This window comes from Mus pahari, chromosome 15, assembly GCF_900095145.1.
Source record: "Mus pahari chromosome 15, PAHARI_EIJ_v1.1, whole genome shotgun sequence".
NCBI lineage: Eukaryota > Metazoa > Chordata > Mammalia > Rodentia > Muridae > Mus > Mus pahari.
The window spans coordinates 61,919,602-61,942,193 of record NC_034604.1 but is presented as its reverse complement, the minus strand read 5'-3'; the positions used below and the strand labels follow the sequence as shown (position 1 = coordinate 61,942,193).

General features: G+C 39.7%; 1 protein-coding gene across 1 annotated transcript; it reads right to left on the bottom strand.

Annotated features, from left to right (window-relative positions):
• Window positions 1-634: 634 nt before the first annotated feature.
• Rnmt (RNA guanine-7 methyltransferase) lies at window positions 635-22,589 on the bottom strand. Its single transcript, XM_021214804.2, has 11 exons — window positions 22,540-22,589; window positions 16,864-17,283; window positions 15,238-15,379; window positions 13,535-13,660; window positions 11,457-11,569; window positions 9,336-9,517; window positions 9,036-9,200; window positions 5,041-5,158; window positions 3,927-4,028; window positions 2,873-2,906; window positions 635-1,836 (listed from the first exon to the last, which is right to left on the bottom strand). The coding sequence occupies exons 2-11, from the start codon at window positions 17,239-17,241 to the stop codon at window positions 1,799-1,801; spliced, it is 1,398 nt and encodes a 465-aa protein (XP_021070463.1). The 5' UTR covers window positions 17,242-17,283; window positions 22,540-22,589; the 3' UTR covers window positions 635-1,798.
• Between the last annotated feature and the right edge of the window lie 3 nt (window positions 22,590-22,592).

Genomic DNA, 22,592 nt, shown 5'->3' with positions numbered 1-22,592 from the left:
CAGCTGCTTGAACTGTTTCCGGAGGGTGACATCATGGGAACTCTCCTATGTCTTTGACCGTAGGTATAATGACTAGAGCCCATCTCAGACCCAGGCCAGTTTTCTCTGAGTCCTCAGGGAAGGGCCTAGGAACTCCACATTTCTCTTCTTGCTGCTTGGGATAGCCATCAATTATTCCACCCTTTGAGGAATTCTTCTCTCCTAAAAATGACCCATGGGATGGAATGGAAAGGGCAGAAAGAGACTAAAAATGACATACCACCTGTTAACTAAGATCATGGATACTGACAAAGCTTTCTCTACTATGCCACATCATCAAAATACTTACTGGTGCTTCCCTAGGACTAAAATGAGCCTGAATTTCTAAGAGCAAGAACATTCTTCCGCATCCCACAACCCACAACCCCTGCACCAGAACCAAATCTACCCTCTAATACTAAGAACAGTGACTATATAAACTAGGTTATGCTTTTAATTTTTAAGTAATTATTTTTATTTTATATGTGTATTCTGCCTGCACATTATGTGTATGTACTATGTGCATGCCTGGTGTCCAGAGAGGTCAAAAGATGATGTCAGATCCCCTGGAACTAGAGTTACTGATGGTTGTAAGCTGTCATGTAGGTGCTAGCAACTGAACCTGGGTCTTCTCCATGAGCAGCCAGCACTCCTAACTACTGAGCCATCTCTCTGGCCCTGGGCCTATTTTACAGAAAGTAGCATCTTTGTAAATTGCCCTTTAAGTAAGATTTTAAAACAAATGTCTAATTATATTTGCTCTTAAGTTTCTTGATATATGTAAAGGCTGACAATGACAATCATGAAGGCTGTGAGGCATCAAGTAAACACCTGCAAGGCAGCCATGCCGACTACTACACCATTAACGTCTCAACAGTTAATGTTTGAAAGACAATTAGACAGCGGGGTCTGGAGCTGCGGCTGGGACCTGGAAGGATACAGCATTGGTGAGTGAGTCATGAGTTGTGAGTTGGTGAGGATTCCTCTGAAATGCACCTCACTGTGCTGCTCCTACTGCACGTGCACACGTCCATTGGAAAACATTATGGAACACAATTAGGACATGGCAATTTCACAAAACCTTAGGAAAATCTAGCCATGGAATTACTGTCCAGTGAAGTTAATCATACCTTAATCACAACCTCAATAATTAGATATGCTAATTGCTATGGTAAGAAATTCTAAAGAGAATATCAAACCATTCCACACTAACTCTATGCTGCCATCTAAGTTTTTCTATAGAGTCTCAGAATTGCAGTGTATTAGCAAATAGTTATTTTATTGAAACACAGTCAAAATCTAGCCAGGTAGCTCTTAGAACAATCTAAAATCAAAATTTAATCTTATAACTTTAGCAATATATATTGAACACTTACATTCAAGTATACAGAACACAATCCATTAAATCTTGAAAAACACTGTAACAAAACGTGAGCATTCCTCTGCCAATTCTAGTGACTGTCAATTCAGCTCTGTAAACACATTCACACATCACAGCACTGGGGAGTTCAGCTGCTCTGACATGCCTTGCTATAGTTTTGACAGTAGAGGGAAACAATTACAACAGTACTTAAAAATAGATCTTAAAGACCACTCATCCCTATGTACACACATTATGCTAACCTGTCACAGACAGTAAGTGTCAAATATGTACACTGGAGTTTGTGGCAGTATCCTACACATTTAGAACTTACTATTAAAATAAACAAACAGCTGTCAAATGTTTCTGAGATGGTCTGCTCCACCCGGGAGGATGGAGTGCTGCTCTAAAGCAACGTGCTCACTGCTGCTTCTCAAAGGCAAAGACCAAGTAGATACCTAAAGAACAAAGAGAAACGTCAGCATCCAGTGACTCCTGGCATCAGGGGAATGTTCTCAGGCAGCACCGAGAAAGGAAAGCATCATTAATTCTCTAAGTTCTATTATTTCAGTGGTTTGGGGGTAGATATAGATCACTTAAGTATATTTAAAAACAAAATTCTACTCATCCATTTAACACTACTAGGAACACTAGAAGCCGATTTCAGATACACAATTTGAAACTCAAAATAACTGACAGTCCAGATACCACCAAACACTCAACAACAGTAGTAGTACTTCCCACCCACCTTGCCCCTCTCCAGCATGTAAAATGTCCGGCACTATTTGTTTGTGTTTGTTTCTCCCACTGAACTCTAGAAGGCAGACTTATTTGCTTTTTAATCCCCCAAAGTCCTTTCAGATAATTTCTTTTGTAAGTCAGTGTTCAATGTTTATTAAATAGTATATCTCTAACAGCAGAAACTGTGCTCAGATTCTCAAGACACCCATATGAAAGATTAGAACCCTTTTATATTAACATTAAGGATCTACGAACTAAATTCTTCTGCATCACCCTGCTGTAGAAGCCCAGGACTTTGCATATCTGCCATACTGTGCATTCTCCTCTGAAGGAAGTAGATTCATGTCAGATGGCGTCTGCACACTTGTTTTCAAATAAAACTTCATCAGAGCCCTCCTTCCTCTGCTGTGATTATTGCTCTATGCCCCCTTCCTGCTGTCAACATCTGAATGACCAACTAAGTAATATCCATGGAAGTACAGCATAAGCCAAAAAATTCAACAGAATCCTGAGGAGAAGACAGAGGCAGCTGCGTACTAACAAGTATGTACTGAAAATATGTATGAGCGTGAAAGTATGTTCAATAACAGTCTACAGATAATTTTCTCTTGTCACTATGATGTGTGTGTGATATGTTTCAATGTATCAGCATAAATAAGAAAATGTATCAGAAAAACTCTATCATTTTCAAGTTTTAATGATCCCTTAAAACAGAGTCCCTGAAATCATCAGTTAGCGGGATGATATACTCACTTGTAGCTTCCCATTCCGACTTACTTAAGGTACCCTAGAATTACAGAAGAAAGAAAACTTCAGATTCAATACAGAAGTAAATGGAAGCTTATTTCTTAATAGAGGATAGAGGCAGCAAGACCTCCTAACTTCACTGTAAGAACACACACTGCAAGCCGGGTGTGGTGGTGCACGCCTTTAATCCCAGTACTTGGGAGGCAGAGGCAGGCGGATTTCTGAGTTCAAGGACAGCCAGGGCTACACAGAGAAACCCTGTCTCGGAGGAAAAAAAAAAAAAAAAGAACACTCACTGCACACAACATTATGATATACACAGCTAAGAATAGACAGTAAGATTAAAACTTTCTGAACAAAATAAGAAAACACAAATGTCCTTATAGGAAGTTAATCTCACTCCCTAGTAATAGTTGGAGAAGGGAGGTAAGAACTGAAACAAGTATCTATCTTAAACCTGTAATTTAGAAATGAGAAACTGAACGCTACGTTTTACCAAAAAAAACACAAGATAGGCATGTGCCACTTTGCACAGGGTACTGACTTCATAAGATCGAGTTTCAGTTCTAGAACCTAATGTAAATCTGAAGAAATTATGAGTGAAGAAAATTCTAAGACGTTAAGGGAAATGTCTGCAATCTTCGCTGGGACTAGTCTAGCTTGTCTTATTGTCATATACTTAATTTTTTTTTAAAACTGAGAACCTGCATAAAAAGCCAATACAAATAAAAACAGGCTACTTTCCCATCTCCCGTTTAAGTTCACAGAGCTCGGAATTCTGCCTCTGGAGCTCTACGTTAGCAAAGATCTTGCAATCCAAGCCTGGGACTTTGCCCCCCACCTCATCCCCTTAATGGCCTCATAAAAAGCTCTGTATGCTACTCACTGAAATAAACAGTTTATGTTCTACAGCATCAAAAGTCAGCACAACTAAGGGAAAACAGATTGTTACTTGCCAAACTTGTAATCTAGTAAGCCCAAATATTGTAAACAAGTGAAATAAGCTAAGTCTGCACACAGCACATGCTCCTTTGTTCTGGCTGTCAATGCTGGAACTTACCAGAGGTAACCTCACTTGACTGTTCTTCAGGTACTCTGCTGCATGCTCGTAGTCACCCACCTTTTCAGAGGCAAGTTTAGAGTTCTCATTTGCAGGGTATGGCTATGGGAAAATGCAAATTCTAGTTAAGAGAGTGCACAGCGATTTTTAAGTTTAACAGAGTAAACAAATCGACTGCTTTGCTTCTTTCTCCAGTTGAATGTGAGCACAACAGGTGTTGGACCTCACGCCTGGAGCCCAGCAGGAGGAAGGGGAGGAGGACTGCTTCAAGTCTGAAGGCCATCTGCTCTACAAAAAGAATTCCAGGCCAACTGGTACCACAGAATAACACCTTGCCTCATAACAAACACAACAAAAAACAAAGATAATCCAAAAAGTAAGAAAAGAATATTAATATTCTAAATTAAATGGACTGTCTTAAATTTTGCATGGTATGACTCTAGTAAGTTAGAAGCACTCTGATACTTTCTATCTGCGTAATAAAGGGGAAATAATAATCAAGGGGAAGCAAGCAATGACTGCAGGCTCTCACTGCTTCACTGGGACAAGCAAGGAGTTAGGCAGCCCTGGCCTTAATATATGACAAATTACTAAGGTGTCAGCAGGGTCCTCACAGACTTGGCCTACACACTTGCTCCCTTGGCCTGGCCAGGAGGGCGCTAAACTGCTGACCTAGTCATAAGAGAACTGTTGTAGATAGGGAGGTCTCCATTGTACCCAGATGCATGCCTGTCCCAGCAGGGACACAGCTAGGAGCAGACCTCTAACAGGCAGAGGCAGGAGTGCTGCGAATACAGCACCAGAGCCCAGATCGGACGAAGTCTCTCCAGTCCACAATGCCACAAAGTCTGAGGTTGGGAAACCTTAAAGTAGGACTGACTACGCAGGAAACAGAACTAGATTAGAGTCCCACTCATCCATGCCCCTGTGTGTTTACTGACCATCCACTAGGGACGGCTGTATCAGCCCCTGTCCTAGAAGGCAGAGCATCTATAGCAACCATAGCCTGCATAGTTCATCTAACTATGCATTGTCTGAAGAACTCTGAAAAACACCCAAATACCAAACATATTCACCATGTTCTAGAATCTTTATACGTTGTCTGTATACTTACCTCCAGGGCCTGCATTCGTTTTAAGAGCATTTTGTTTTCATTGTTTTTAATCTTTTCTTCATAGAATTCCAAAAATGTTTTTTTGTAGATTAGTTTCATATTATACTTCTTTGCCATTCTGTCAAATAAGATTAATGGAAACACTTTCAGATGTTTGTAATTTATTTTATAAAAATGACTTCATCACATTGATGTGCACAAGTTTAGGGCACTGGTTCTCTTTCCATGATGTGGATCCCAGGGACTGAACTTGGGCCATCATGCTGAGTAGCAAGTGCCTTTTCTCCACTGAGCCATCTTTCTGGTCCTTCCTCATACAGTTTACTTTTGAAGTGACATCTGGGTTTAACTAAAAAAAGCTATTTACTTATGTTAACAGAATACTACAGATGAAGTAATAGTATTTCATGCCTATGAAGAAAGCAGCATTCTGAATACCCTAAGCTTACAGCCAGGTCGTCCTCCAGGGTGGCAAACAACAATCCACAGAAGGGGCGTACAGAGCACTTTCCTATGAATTCACTTTCTCTGCATCCCCACAGCTGCAAATGATGCAGCATCTTTCTTAAAATAGTTTCATCTCCTGCATTCTCTGGTAAGATAAATATTATATTTTTATCAAAAAAATATCTTGGGTGGCTTTTTGGCAGACTGTTTTACAGGTTTCCCAACTTCTAAATGTTAAGGCTTTAAAGTTTGTTCCAGAATCTATTTACTTCTCTGTATCAGATACATGGAATGTGGGAAGCTGTCTGGAATTCAACTTCTTGTGATCACTGCTCATTCGCTCTTAGCCTGGATGTCAGACACTCTAACTTTTCATCCTAAGGTTGAACCTCACAAGACTGCTTTCTGCCCATTTTCATCACAGCAGTGAATCCATCTACCATCTATAGTCTCTGTGGTCAACATATCATAGGGTTCTCCTTCTCTTACCCATGTGTCTACTTCTTACCATATTCACTCACTGTCATCCTGCACCATAGGGCTATCTCCTCTTTCCAGTCCTACTATCCCTCAATGAACTTCCCCAGGTATAGCCAGATTCAGCTTGCAGATATACAAAGGTGGTCATACTCCCACCCTCTTTAGTACCTGTCACTTGGGGGAGATATTGCCTTCTCTTCACACCTATGTTTTGGTTCAGCCCTACTAGTTTTCCTTCCTCTTCTTAGCTCAGCCTTTTTGCCACTTCCCGGGTTTTGTAGGAACAGCCAGCCTTCCTGCCTGTTACATCCATACTCCACTCCACTTAAAAGCTGTCCTTACAGTTGCCTCCTGCCTCCTGTTAGCACTCCTGCATTTACTAAGTTTATGCAACCCTCAGCAATATGAACTAACCTGGAGATAATCACAGGTAGCAGGTGAAGGAAAACAAACGAACATACGTACAAGACAAGGCTTGAGTAGGAGGGGACAGTTGAGGGAAGAAGGCTGAAGGGATGTCAGAGGCTCCTGGCACTGGGATACCGCATAAGGCACACATAAGACTGCACTGTTATCTGAGCTAGCCCTTCTTACATAGACAGTATGAACATACGTAGTTCTTTTATTCAAGGAAACTCAATTATAATAAATCTCCAAGACAAGTCACTAGAAACAAAAGCAAGTTATATGCAAAAAAGGGAAAAAAATCATTAAAAAGAACCAAATTTGTGCAATTCAAACAGGCTTTTCAATAAGTTAATTAAATTAGTTTTGTTTCTCAATTAAATGGCAAGAAGTTAAACCTCAACATTTTTTAAATTTAACATTTAGATCACCATATGCTTACACAAATAAATACATTTTAAAAAAATGATACATTAGGCAGTAGCCATGCATTTTCTTGGTAAAACTATTGTGTCTCTCATCCCACCCACAACGCCTTTCCCTAGACTGAGCCCCAGAAAGGAGGAACACAAGCAGGTTTTTCTGGTGTGTCTCTTCAGCTCCCCAAAATGAGAGGCACTCCCTTTGCCCCCCCAACCCTTTGCCCCCAATGTGACACACCACTGGTAAAGTCCCTTTTCCACTCCCCTCAACTCCAGGATTCAGCCCAGCACTGGCCCACACTTCTATTAGTGTTCAGATGCCTCAGCCACACCTGCACCTGTCCAGGGAACTCAGCGAAGCAATCACACACATTGAATATAATTAATCTATTAGAAAAAACCTACATTGGAATCAGCTGAGATCACCAGACAAAAACCAAAGTATTTAATTAACAGAACTTAACTACTTAACTACTTAATTAACAGAATTAAATAAGTAGGTTGCTCCTACTTAAGCTGAAATCAACCAAGTTCAGTTAACACAAAGGTAGATTCCCATGCAACATGGGTAGACTAGAAGAAACTCCTATCAACACACAAGCAACAAACTAACTCCAGATGACTAAGTCCCACCACAAACACAACAGGAAAAAGCCAGGAGGGTGTGGGCAACACTAACTGGACATCAACAACAGCAGCAACAGAAACAGACATGAATTTGTAAGGATGTGGGAAGAACATGGAAGAAGTGGATATGGGAGGGAGGGAGGGATCTGATCAAAATTGCAATTCTTACATTTAAGTCTCAAAAAAAATTAATGATAAGAAATAATTATATATTAAAGAATGAATCTATAACTTTCTAAGCTTATCGTGTTTAAGCAATTTAAGTAGAAAATAATGATACATTTGCTCAGCACTGAACAATAGTCTTTCACATTATTCTTTTTTTATTTTGGTGTCTACTAAAGATACTAATTCTGTTACACAGAATCATCAAGCTAACATAGGTAACAAATGAAAAAAAGAAAACTAATTTCTTCTTTTATGAAGTTAAAGGGCAATCTCTTTCCAAACATTTTAAAATACAAAGCACATTGCTTTAACAATTTAAAATTTTGTAAGCAGCATGGATCTGTAACAATGCACGGTATGCTCATGTCCTGTCACTTGATTTTCTCTTGCCCTTCCTTCCTCCCTTTCTCCAGCTCTCTACTTTCTCTCCTTGTTTTGAGACAGTCTTACATTGTAGCCCAGGATAGCCTCAAACTCACCGCAGTCCTCCTGTATGAGTCTCTTGAGCACAGAACGACGAGGCTGAGCCACGGCACCTGTCACAAGGTCTTACATTGCACTGACTCATGAAAGCCCTGTATTTACAGTGTTACAAGATGACTGAGTCTAGACTAAAATACTCACCAGCCAAATCTAGGTGAGCAAACCCCCCACCCCTGCTTCCTCAGCTAATATTCAAAATAGATGTTTGTTTTCAAAAAGTACAAAATGAAATTTCGCCATCTGTATACGACCTCCATCTAAGTTGGCTTTTATTATATTCTCCTGGCAGGGAAATCCTGCAGATTAAGGTATATATCACAAAGTCTTGAAGCCACACAATAACATCCAATACCTTCAACTTTTCCTATGCTTGCAGCTTCCCAGAATTCTCAAGAATCAATGTGTATGGGCAACACACCTGTAGGAAGCTGGGCATGCTGGTACATGCCTTTAAACCCAGCACTAGGGAGACAGAGGCAAGTAGATCTCTGTGAACCCAAGGCCAGCAAGGTCTACATAGCAAGTTACAAGACAGCCAAAGCTACATATAGTCTGAGACCCTGTCTCAAAAGAAGAAAGATAAGGAAAAGAAAAAGAAAAGGCCAAAAAAAAAAAAAAACCAAACAACCAAACAAACAAACCACTAGGCTATTCCATGGGCAATTTCAAAGCTATACTGAAATACAAACTTTTGATAATCTTTCCAAAGGAGGATCTTGGGCGTATGTATTCATCTTTATATTACCAAAGCTGTGTTGGCTACCCATAGGGTCAGTTATCTTCTTCTGTGATCAGAAGCCGTTGGCTCCCTTCCCTTAGGAAAGAGTTATTTAAAGAGAACACCAATTCTGCAACTAAGGCTTTTTCTTGAGGTTGCATTTAAAATACAACAGCAATATGAATTTTGCCCCCTTAGGACAGAGATGAAGGGAAAGAAAAAGTAACAGGTTGAGACATTCTTACTCAGTTAGCAATGGAAAATAGACCAAGAATTCAGGGACATCCACAACACCTTCCAAGTTAAAGTCATATTTGCAGCCAAATAAAGGATAATTTCCTTTCTTCTGGAATTTCACAGTGTATATTTCATTTCCAAATGATTCTGTTTCTGAAGCTTCAAGGCGTCTTCTATTGAGTTATTCCACAACCAAAATAAAAGAATTATGATTAATATTTTTCATCCTAGCAATCATATCATGCATGTGAAAAAGCACATGATACAATTTTAAAAGGTACCTGACCAACTGGATTCAAGTTACTTACATCAGTTCGAAGCTATTGGGAGTGGTACCAATAAAATAGCCGCCAGGGTTAAGCCTCCCACAGGCATTTCTAAGCATCGTATCCGCCTGCTCCAGAGACTCAAAGGAGTAATGGCAAGCGAACTGACAGCTGCAGACATCAAAGCACATTTCTGGGTCACGGAATTTTTCAACCAAAAGTTCCTGTAACAAAGGTAAATGGGTTAGTATTTTAAACTAATTACAACATAGATCAAAAGTTTTCTAGTAAGTTACTAGAATTTAGGGATCTTAAAGTAGCTGGCTAGTAATCAATACTTCTCACCAATCTCTGATTTATTCTTTGTCATGCATATATTATAGCAAGGACCACTTCATAAAAGCACTCTTTCTTACCCTGACCTAAGAAACTACAGGTCTGGGTAGATAGCACAAGTGGAAGTGAGGGACAGATGCAGTATGCAGAGGCCTCATCAAGAATCCCTAGGCCCCTCAAGAAACCCTGTCTCAGGAAAAAGGAGCAATGCCCAATATTCACCAATACCACCCACCTACCCAACACAAACATACAGAATAATCAAGATTCTGATTTTCATGGTGATCTTTAAAAAGTGGGGAATTCTGAAATCATGCTAAAATATGTCAGGCCAGAGAGATGGCTCAGAAGGTAAAGTGTCAGGCCCTGCAAGCCCGCAAGCCTGAGTTTGTGGCCTTGGAATACATGTAACGCAGGGCATGGCAGGATGTGTCAGGAGCCTGACCATTCTTATGATGAGATGAGGCGGACACAGGAGAATCCTCTGGAAGCTCACAAACCTGAGCTATAAAGGACAGGAACAAACAAGAAAGGTTTTCCCTTCAAGCAAAGTGGAAGGTGAAAACTAAGCTGGAGACCCCTGACCTCCCATGGAAGTTGTGGCACAGATGAACCACCCCCAAACACACTATACCCACAATAAATAAATAAATAAAGATGTTGCCTAACATTTCAAAACAAACTGACATTCAACAGTCACTTGGGTCATTCAGCCCTTGGCATCTAAAAGAACAAGTACTTAAGTTTTCACTTGTTAAGCAGCATACACATTTCTTACCCCCATTCTCAAAGCTGCAAGCAATATATAACTGACTAGACAGGTCCTATTTAAAGGTTGTTAAATACAATACTTAAAGATTACTGAGTTGAGAATCTCAGAGAAACAATAGAAGGTGAAAAGCACACAGTGGTTCTGATATGACAGGAAGCCATCCTTATAAACTACATGATGAACAAAACATGCATTTAAGTCCAGGTCTATTGTGAAATAAAGCAGCCATTCATAGCTTCAGGTTCTGTAACAGTGATGGATTCAAGATAAGACAAAAATTTATTGTTTAAATGAATATGTAGACTTTTTTTTTTTTTGATACTTATTTCCTAAATAGTGTGACAACTAGTTACACAGCATTTTCACTATATTCGGTACCATACTAAAATCATCTAAACATGCTTTTAAAGTACGCATAACTATCTGTGTAGTTACCCACAAATATATGCCACTTTATAGAAGGGACTTTGAGCTTCTGTAGACTCTGCGACTTTAGGGACACCAAAGGACTTGTGAATCTTTAAAGAGGACCTGTCTAGTCAGTCATATATTGCTTGCAGCCTTGAAAAGGAGGATGAAAACAAATCTCGCCCAAATCAAAAAGCAAAAGAGACTTCAAGATACCCATTTATTAAAAGTAAAACTTGCCTAAAAGTATCCAAAGATTTATTATAACAGAATTTCTAATAGAAATTGAAAATGCATGTCTTAGGATTTTTAATCTTAGTTTCAAATCTCAATTTAACAAATGAATCAGTCTTAAAAATGGGAGCTGCAGCACATGTGAGAGCCTGCACTTGATCCTAGCACTGTAAAAAGAAAACACACTGTAAAAGATGAGGCTGGAGGGATGGCTTGTTATAGAGGACACAGGTTGGATTTGCAGAACCCACATGGCAGCTTAAAACTGTCCTTAGTTCCAGTTCCAGGGTACTCAATACCCTCACCTGGCCTCCATCGGTTCCAGGCATGCATGTGGTACACACTAACACAAATGCAGGCAAACACTGATATACATAAAAATAAACCTAACAATTAAAACTAAAAATCTGTACCTTTGAACAGTCCGCAGTTATAAATTCTGCACTAAAAATATGCTCATTATCACGACGACATCTCATGTCTTCGTAACGTTGTTGACATTGTTTCATAGAAATATCGGCGATATCTGGAAGGTTAAAAGGTGTCAATGTCAACCCAGAATAGCAACTCAGCTGAAACACCATGGCCTGAGACCCAGGAGTAGGATAAGGGAAAGGTTGCGTGGGTCTTTCCCTTTAAATGAAGGCTCTGCTTCATCTGCTCACATCAATGTTCAACTACATTCTATACAGAATAAGCAGATTCTCTGTTCCTGTAGAGCTTTCTTAGTAGTACTTATGCTAGCCAAGGCTAAGATGATCAGTTTTATCATCATTGTGTGTGTGGAAATCAAAGGATAGCTTTCAGGAATTGGTTCTTTCCCTCCATCATGGGTTCTGAAATTTTTATCAGGTTCAGACAGCAAGGGCTTTTACGCACTGAGCCAGGTTTTAAATATTCACTCAAATATGAGGCAGAAAACTCAGATTCCAACTTGCAATGTAAAAGCTAACACCATCTATTGGCTCATTTTGTGAAATATCAAGTCACTGTTTTCACATTGAAATGAATCTGTTCTCCTTGCTGTAGGATTTGCACTTGGGACAGAAAAGCAATGATGGGTAAAGACAGCCCTTAGTCATACATGCAGAGCAGTCTTACATGTAGAGCAGTGGCACCAAATGGTACTGCGGAGTGTCCTGAGTTCTTCACTATCATACACCAGCAGGGAAAGCCAGTTTCCACTTAGAATGTCCTCTCTAAAACAGTAGAAACTCATCTTGGCTCTGATTCCCATCTCTGAGCATCACCACAGGGAAGTAAGGAGCAGTCTTTTCCTGTCACTAGCAGCACCCAGCACATCTCGGGTTGTGAGCTGACATTGGAGTGTGTTAAAAAAGAGACACTTGAGCTTCAAAGACTGGCTCTTGAACTCTATCACACATGTGGTTTTGAAGATGAACAGGGTCATTTTAAGGACACAATGGCTAGTGCTTATTGCCAGAGATAAAATTTGACTTTCAAAAAAAAAAAAAAAAAAAAATCACAATTCTGAGGAAAAAAAGAATTCTATCAACCACCTTTGGGACTGGTGATAATATTACGAAAATGTGATTTCTTGGTGTGAGTCACGAGATAACTTCAGCAAACAGTACTTTCCAGGCATCCTGAAACCATTCTGCAACTGTAAGACAGCCCAATGGGTCAGAAAGGAAGGAACAGTGCTTGGCAGAAGGTTCCAGACCCCACACTAGTTCCCCTCACAGAATGGCCTGCCGCTCAACTTCTCCCCAAAGATGGAGCTATAATTACCTGAGAAAGGCTAACACCACCTTTCATTTACAACCACTTATTCACCAAAATAACAAAATGGCCTGGTAAATGTAGAGACATTTCTCAAAGTCTACTTGCCAGAATTCCCATTAAACTTTATTTGTATGAATTAAAAATCACAGCCTCAGTTCTAACACTCTCAGGAATCAACAGCTTTAGCCACACACATAACACTGTCAATTCTCGCTAACTGTCTTAGTATGTATGGCTCATCAAAACAGAAAACTACTTTGGGCAGTACTTTTGGAGGCAATGCTGTTTTACATCCTGCGATCCATCCAACAGAAAGAAGATGATACCCAATAAGAATACTAATATAATAGTAACAATATGCCCTTTCTTAGGGAAGGTCAAGTTAACATTAACTGTATTACAAAACCACCAGAAAAGCCTTAACTCATTTTCAAAACACCTATCATATGCATGGTCTAAGGAGAGAAGGCGCCTTCAGATATCTTAGCATCATATTGGCAAAGTGGCTCCTTTAATTCCCCATTCACTAAGATGTGTTGTTACTTGTTTAGCTATCGTGACTCTCCCTGTGTCCGTGCATGTGTGTGACCAGGGAGAGACAGTGCACTAACAAGCCCTTGTTCCTCCTCCTCCACGTGGGCTCTGAGGACTGAACTCGGGTGCTTAGACCTGCACACGTGCTTTTACCCACCGAGCCATTACACTGGCCCCCAAAACAGCTCTTTACATCGTCAATATCTCTTACCAGCACACACTAGCCTGCTAATTCTCCCCTTCCTCCACTTGAGCAAATCTCCACCTTTTCCACATCCCAGGTCCAAAACAGTGATGTCACGGGTTTTTCTTTGTCGTACCTTTTCTAAAATTTCCCCTAAAAGAGAGAAATCAATCATAACACATTTTCTCTATTTTTACTACAGCAACTTCTTTGAAACCTACTAATTTCTATCTCATAAATCATATGGACTATACCACACTAATGTATAGTTAATATTAAGTTGGTATTTCAAAATCTAACAAAGAAGAAGTAACTTGATCCTTTATTACTATTTACAAGGTTAAAATGATTTCTTGAAGGATACTTTCAAAATGTGAATTAAATAGGTGAGATTTAAGTTCTAATTTTTTTTTAAAAAGCTGTAATATCTGTTATAAGAGAAAAACTAACTTGCTTTTTCTCTCGCTTCCCATAGCTCCAATGTTTAGCTGTGACACACTTAAACTGAAGTAGCTATGGAATGGTAACAGTAGATGCTTCTTATTCTTTACAGTCAGCCTTAAGAACTAGTTAAAAAAATTATACCTCAAACCTCACCTCAAACAGGCAGAAGTTCAAACAGTTTAAAAGGCTTATTAATAATAGTTTGACATAAATGAGGTATTCAGCCGTACTAAAACTTGATACAATAGTGAATCTTACACTTATTTCCCCTACTTTGTTACTCTGTTTAATACTTTATAATTTGTATGGATACTATTTGGGTGGCTAAATATTCACTACTAATATTTCTGCCTTTCACTATAGATATGAAAGTAGCTTTCATTGAAGCACAGGTGCCCCATATTTAAGTTTCTGTCATGAGTCTTAATACTTATTCACCAAAACAACAAAATGATATATGAAATGCAGAAGCACTTGCCAGAATTCCCATTAAACTTTACTTATATGAATTACAATCAGACAAAAAGGAAAACAAAAAACTACACTATAAAAATAAATAAAAATAAATAAAAAATAAATAAATAAACCTTTAGATAAGACCTTAAAATTTCTCTAAACTTATAGACAAGTCTGATTTAACTAGCAGAGAAAGCAATAGTTACATTCTAAGTCATATTTTCTCTCCTCATTTCCATTTTAATTTTAAAGGTGGGTTTCCATAGAGAAAACATTAGTTCCAAAGCTGTATGTCCTTATTAGTCCTCAAGGTAAACATTTTCCTCAAGAAATCATAGAAGACAGACAAGTTCTGTAACTGACACCAACTCAGTGAAAATACACAGGTAGAATCCTAGTGCTGTCCTTTTCTTGACATAATAAAAACTCAATGTTCAATCCAACATGCACATCACTAAAACTATTATGTAATAGCCTTGAGCAACAGTAACTAAAAGTATAAAGGTATTTCACTGCCAAGTGAAAGTCTAAGTTAATATCAACTAAACATGTGAACTAAAAATAAATAGCAAAAGAATTTCTCCCAAGGGCCTACTTCTGGCTTTCTAGCTCTTCAAAACCAAAGTGTGACAACAAAGGGAAGAGTCAATGATGGCCTTCAGAGTCTTATATATGATCAAAACTGGGAGGGAGGACCCAAAGCAGGAGATGGGCTGTGGCTACAGTTTAGTTGCACATCACTTTCAATGTGTGCACCCTTAGGTGCGGTGAAAAGTAATGTACCCCACTAAAAATTTATCTCCCAACTAAAGGGCAAAAAACGATCATACCAATCAGAATACTTTTAATCCAATTATTAAAGTTTCTTAGGTAAAAAATGCGACTTTGACTACGCTTCACCAGGCCAACTTCCTGAAGCTCATTATAGTGGGCAGCCACGGCTGAGCTGTGTCCTTCCTCCAGCTTCTGAAACTGAAAGGAACAGAATTAAGGGTTAGAGCACAATCTGGAAAGGAAGGAAAAGTCTCAGGTCACCTGACTTACGCTACAGACCAAACATGCGCAAAGGCTGGACCCACAGAAATGATACCAATTACCACCACCCATAAGAAGGATCGCCCCGATTCTTTATAAAAAGAATCCCCAGTTTAAGGTCTAGACTGTGGCCCTCACCTATATAAGACTAAATGTTTTAAGAAAACTATGCTTCAGAGTTTTGATTTATTCAACTTAATAGACTAGTCAATGGATGAACTTCTAAAAGGGAGTGAAAGAAATAAGCTACTACATTTTAGTATCGGTAGGGAACTACTGTTATGATTACATAATGCATATATAGGGGAGTTAGCATTTAGTAGGCTACACTCAATATCAGTGAGTTTTATTAAACATTATTAATCTATTGAAACATGCCTGCTTCGGCAGTGCATACACTACTCTAATGAAACAATTTTCAATCTGCATTTAGTAAAATACTAAGCATTCTATAAAAATTCCATAGTAGGAATTCACCCTCTGCCATCTTTTTCAAAGCATCTAATTAATTATTTTATATATCAACTTTAAGGGTCAAATTTTACCAGGGGTGTGGGGGGGTGGGAGAGAAGAACAGGACTTCCAAGTTTACCATCTAAGATTACCTTTTTACAAGGACATTATTGGTGAAAGCCTGGCCTGCTACTTTCTCTTTCAGACCTGGTGACAAAATGTTACTAACTTGAAAGTATTCTATCTTTCCAATCCCCTTCAGTCTCAGTATCCTTCCCAGCATGGCAAATGTGTTATACCTTGCTCCCCATCAGCCTTTTGCATCAACTTAACAAAAATTATGATAAGTAACTATATAAACCAGACTAGAAGCTGGAAAAATTTATGCTTTAGCACATTAGTAAAGGAGAATAAAGCTGCACACAGTTTGACAGTTATTACTTTAAGTGATCATCTGTCTACTTGAAACACCCAATAAAAAAGGACAGACAGTCAATCAACTGGGCCACGCACTACAATCTTTATACTACCATCTTTAAAAACAAATTAGTAGGGGTTGGAGAGATGGCTCAGCAGTTGAGAACACTGACTGCTCCTTCAGAGGTCCTAAGTTCAATTCCCAGCAACCACATGGTGGCTCACAATCATCTGTAAGGGGATGTGTGTCTGAAGACAGCTACAGTATACTCATTTAAAATAAATAAATCTTAAAAAAAAAATTTAGTAAAAAGCAAACTATAGAAACTAGCTTCCAAGGTTCTGATCAAACAAGAATTTCAAAATAATATGAAAATTATCCCAGCACAAGGTTCACCTTAATAAAATTTTAAGGGTCCATTGTACTTTAAGATTATACTTATTTAAAAGCAAAACATTCCTAAACTGTTTAAATACATCTGTAACGTCTCTGCAGCTGCTCCATACTCCTAGTTAGCACACTAAATTAAGAAGAAAATACCGCAGCATACTTTCCGAGTTTCCTCAGCGTCCTGAGGCTGCAGTTTTCTCTTTGTCTGGTTAAGCCTACCAAGGGAAGTCTCATCTTCCGACACATCACCCCTCTCCAGTTTGCTTCTCTTTGAAGAAACTCCATCATCCTCAGAGTGTTTTTCCTCTAAGATGATTTCAACATCAAGTTTTCTTTTCTTGGATGGAGAATCTTGCACACAACTCGAATTTTGCTCTACAAGACCATCTTCAGGCTCTTTCTGCACTTCTGGCTGATCTTCTTGCTGGCGTGTAGGAGTCTTGTCAGAAACCCTCTGCCCAGATGCAGCAGCGGCTTCATTAACACTTGGAGGAGATTCTGTTTCAGAACCTACTAATGCTCTTGCAGAACCTTCCATTTCTGGTTACTTGAAATGTCAGCAAAACCTCATGAATCCACACTGGAATAGACAAAAAAATAAAGTATCACTTAGACATACTAATGCTAAGATTCTCTCAGTCCTGCAGACGCATTTGATCTATACCCCACAATACTTATGGCCATTCACTGTAGACAGGGATGTAACCCACACAAACATCATAAACTGAACGGTACAGTTCTCAAGCATGAACTTTGTAATAATATTGCTTCATAATGTCAAAAGGCTGTACACACCAGGACCAAAACAATGATTATCTATGTATTATATATGAAGCTATAAATATGTAGTAGTATTAATTAGGATGCCGCCAAACCTCTACAATTTTATTTATAAAGACAATATGTACATTTAAAAAGACAAATGAAGTTAATATACACAAATATAGGTTTGGCATCTAAGATCTAAAATTCTTGGAGTAGCCATCAAATATATACACCATTACCAAGCAGCTTTGCTCAATCAAGAATTAAACAGAGGCACTATTCCTTCTATGTTATGTATATTAATTTTTACAGACATAAACTTGTTAGAATATACTTATTAAATTATTGGGACTAAATTATTTAATTAATAGAACCATTAAGGCACTGCTTTGGTTTGGAAATTATTTGAATATGAAATTATTTCCCCACAGGCTTGGGTGTCAAATGCATGGTTCCCACCTACTGGTGCTATCTTGGGAGATTCTGGAAATCTGAGAACATGGGGACTAGGGTAAAACAAGTAGGTCACAGAAGAGATACCACTGAAGGTTATGGCCATCCTTGGTAACTTCCCCTCTGCCTTCTGTCCATCCCTAGGAAACAAAGCCCCTTAGTCACATGCTACTGTTGTCATGGTATTCTGCCCAAATGCAAGGAGCCAAACAATCACAATCTGAAACCTCAAGAAGCACAAGCCAGAGCAATCCTTCATCTTTTCAATTGCTTTCTCTGGCATCTGGCCAAAGTGATGCAAAAGTAAGACTAGTAGCAGGGAGGTGGGTTGCCATGCGATGACTACCTGGCAATGTTGTGCAGATACCTTTGGAACATGATTCTGAAGCAATGTGACTGTGTAGTCTAGCATGTTGTGACACAGCAATATGACCACACTTAATGTTTCTGCTCTTGATGCTCACCATACAGCTGGTAAGATGTGGCTACTAATAACCATGTTACAGTCTGAATGGTCGCAGGTGCCTTTAATCCCAGCACTTGGCTGGCCAAGATCAAGCGATCCCTGTGAGTTGGAGCCAGGTTGACAGTGTTCTATGCAGGCTAAGGCTACCCAGTAAGAATCCATCTCAACAAGCAAAAACAACAAAACCCAACAGCTTGAATGTGGTCATTTCTTCTACTAGATTAGTTAGTGTGTTAGCTTTCAACTCAGCCTGTAACAAAGTTGCACTGCAGAGATAAATCTTTACCAGAGTATAATGTGACCGGCATGCAGTCCAATTCCCCAGAGCATCCTTGTTCCCACCTGAGACCTCTTAAGTCTGACCTCACTGACTGCTCTCCTGTTGCCACTCACCAGAATTACCATGTCTTTTTTTTTTTTTTAAACCTTAGAGGGTCTCATAGTAAAGGGCCTGCCTTGAGTGCCAGGAAATGTTAACATTAGACTTGTGAACAGCACTAAACTGCTAACTCTGAGGACTGAAAGTGGGCTCCGTGAATTTGATTATCAAACGGCCACGGATCTTTGGGGCTGGAGCAAAGTGTTACTGTGTGGGAAAGCCGGCACAGGTCTGTGGTGAGTGCTTGGTTGGTTTTCAGCTAGTAGCACTATGTTGGGAGCTTCCAGAGACTTGAGGAGGTAAAGGCTGTTTGGGGTAAGTATGTAAAGTATATGTGGTTGCCAGTAATTCCTCGACTACCACGAGGCAAACTGTCTCCTCCGGAATACTATTCAGCCTTATCTCAGGGCCCAACCACCAAAACCAAGTAGCACAGCCTGAAAACTCCTAAGTTGTTTATGCTTCTCTATTAGGCTGCCCCCTTAGATATTTTGACTATACACCAATAATACAGGACGGCAAGACGCTGAAATCCTTATTTCATGATGAACCCTGTGACTACGCAGAGAGTGAAGAGTGGGAATAGCTTTTGAACAGCTTGAACACTCATCTTTAAATCTCTTTCAAATATATTCTGGGGCACATGTGTAAATTGGGAGGAAAAAGAAGTCATCTGTAAGAAAGGATTATAATGGCCTATGTATTCAATCATTCAATTAACTTGCCAACCTACTACTACTACTACTACAAAAAAAAAATGCATGTGAACTATCTCCATTAAATTTATAACAAATATTTCTACTAAAATATCAAGCTGTATTACTGAAATATATGGTAAATGGAAATCAAAAGTCAAAACAATAAGAGACTCTGACATTTTAGGTCCTAAAAGTAATAAAGACGGGCTGGTGAGACGGCTCAGTGGGTAAGAGCACCCGACTGCTCTTCTGAAGGTCCGGAGTTCAAATCCCAGCAACTACATGAAGGCTCACAACTATCCGTAACAACATCTGATGCCCTCTTCTGGAGTGTCTGAAGACAGCTACAGTGTACTTAAATATAATAAATAAATAAATCTTAAAAAAAAAAAGTAATAAAGACATGTGGTGGTTTGAACGAGAATAAGCCCCATTGGCTAATATATTTGAATACTTGATCTCAATTGGTGTTACAGTTTGAGAAGGATTAGAGGCGTGGCCTGGGTGGTGTGTCACATGGGTAGGCTTTGAAGTTTTCTAAAAGCCAGTTTATTCACAGATAGCGCTCCACCTTGTGTTTGTAAATCAAGACACACTCTCAGCTACTGCTCCAGAAGCATGCCACAGGCTAGCCCACCTACCAACCATGTTCCCTGACATTGATGCTCATGGACTCTAACCCTCTGAAACTATAATCCCCAGATAAAATCTTCTAAAAGTTGCCTTGGTCATAGTGTCTTATCACAGCAATAGAAAAGTAACTAAGACAAGAGTTTAAATTACTTGTAAAGACCTTTTGCATAAAGAAAAGATGAAATTATTTGTATGAACAAGTTAAAAAAAAGTCACTGGGAAGGTGATAAGGATTTCAGGGGACATTAGCTTTCACTAGCCAATACTCAAAGCAAAACCACAAACAAACTAACCAAAACAACAAGAACAACAACAACAAAAAAAACAAAAAACAAAAACCAAAATGTATCACACAGGAACAACTGAGTCAAAGAACAAAGAAAACAAAATCAACTAGGAAAAGAATTTACAGAGTAACTTCTATAAATCAGTATCAAAGAAAACTGACCAAAGAGTTATGAAACTCTTACTTCCCCTCTGCCATTTAATGCCTAGAAGAAACTTAGTTTTATAATAAAAAAAATGTGAAATATTATCCCTAGCTGTAACTATTGCCTACAATGAGTACTGGTGTTTAAGGGTGAATTTTATTCATAGTCTATACTTTCACAGATTAGCTGTCATAAAATGCATTCAGTACCATAAAATGGTTAAGAATGTCTAGAATCCTGTGTCACATGACTCCAAGATGGAGCCCTTTACCTGATACACAGCAATGCAATGGCTCTCACCTCAAGGGGACTAGGAGATAAGTCTATTCTGGAGCCAAATTTGTGACAATGACTAAGGGATTCAGATTCAGGTTACTAAAATTCCATATTCTAACACAGTAACCATTCCAGTAAGTTATATAGTAGCAGAAGAAAAGTCAGAAATCCAGACATTTCTCAAATACATTGGTGGAAGCATCAGGCAGATGGGTCACAGAAAGACAAGCAAATCTCAGCTACAGGAACCAGATGCTATCTGACAGAATCCTTTACCTTTTAGCTGGTCAGAACCAGGGGTCTGTTTGTACATTCTAAAGGATTTACCTAATGGTCATAAAAATGTCAAGGGGACTAAAGATGGACCAAGATAATCAGAATCTGGACTTGCAACATTCCACCTTATCCAAATCACTCAAGTTCCAAAGACCATCAACATTCTAAAAATCAATCAACAGCTCTGGAGTGCCAGCTTCTTTCCAGGAATTCTTATTTGCAATGGCACACTCTAGGCTCTGGGTTTGATCCCTAGCTTTGCATCAACAACTACAATAATAAAACTATCAGCAATGGTATTAAAAATACTTAAAAGGGAGATGTCTTGATAGAACAATGCAGAAGGGAATTTATGGTAAGAAGTAGACTGACAGGGAGTTCGTTATTTTTACCTGCAATCACACTGTAACTTGTCTCACAGTAATCAAGATACTCTAAAGGGACACCTAGATCTCTTGAGCTGTTAAATTGTTAAAACAATGAACACCAAGATAAAGGAAGGAGAGTGGGAGGAGAGAGGGAGAGGGAGAGGAGAGAAGGGAGAAGAAAAAAAAAAGAATATTCCCCTAGGAACTTTATGCTGAGAGACGGGAAAGGAGCGAGCCAAAAGAAGTAAGACCACCTTACAAGAAACGACGGAAGCCCAGGCAAAGACGGGTAATTGTAGGCAGGACCACACTTTGGCCAGGTTGCATTCTTCTTGCCTTCTATTTAAACCTCACCCTCATTTCAAGACCCACAAAGATGGAAGGGTTACTGGATGGATATCTCTGCGCCACCTCCCAATTTCACACAGAGGGAAATCTCCTTTTTCTGCTTTTCATGATTAATTCGGCTCTTTTAACTGGCTGATTGGGGTGGCGGAAGTGTGCTTGCTGGGGTATGCACAGGCCAGGACCCCTCCATAAGTTCAATAGCGACTCAAGTAAATCCTTTTTCTTGCACATCTCAGTTTGTGCCTGCTAATGGTCAAGCATGATCTCACGGGACCACCCTGACTGTCTACAGCGGGGTGCAAGCCAATGAGGCAGAAAGCAGAAAGCAGCTCTCCGAGTACGTTCATCAGTTCCCATCTCCGGCCCAGCCTTTTGCTCAACCTCTGGTTCAGGGTCCTATGGCCCTGCCCCAGACAGAACAAACCCTCTTAGGCTCCCAACACGTCTCCGGCCCATCCCTCATCACAGTCCTTCGGCCGGAGCAGGAAGAAGTACAGGAGCTTGTCCTCCCTGGGCTAGTGTGGTCTGGAGGAGCAACAGCACCCACCGTCTCAAGACAAGCAGTACCCACACTGCTTCCGGCTACGGGCACAATAAATCCCACCAAGCAAGGACCAGAGGCAGGAGGATAGCGGGGAACGATCCCAGCCAGGAGTCCCGGCGTTCGGCCTATCTTTGCTCTTAACACACAAGATAAAGACAAAGAGGCAAGGGAAGGCCAGAACACCGAACGCCACACTCACCCACACAGTCATCCACGATTCTGTTTGCGGAAACGCCGGCCGGAGCCACGCGT

Coding starts and splice junctions, on each gene's coding strand:
- Rnmt (XM_021214804.2), bottom strand. CDS start 17,241: ATGGAAGGTTCTGCAAGAGCATTAGTAGGTTCTGAAACAGAATCTCCT. Junction 9,201..9,335: donor CCCAATAGCTTCGAACTGAT/GTAAGTAACTTG, acceptor ATAACTCAATAG/AAGACGCCTTGAAGCTTCAG. Junction 2,907..3,926: donor GTCAAGTGAGGTTACCTCTG/GTAAGTTCCAGC, acceptor CTGTAATTCTAG/GGTACCTTAAGTAAGTCGGA.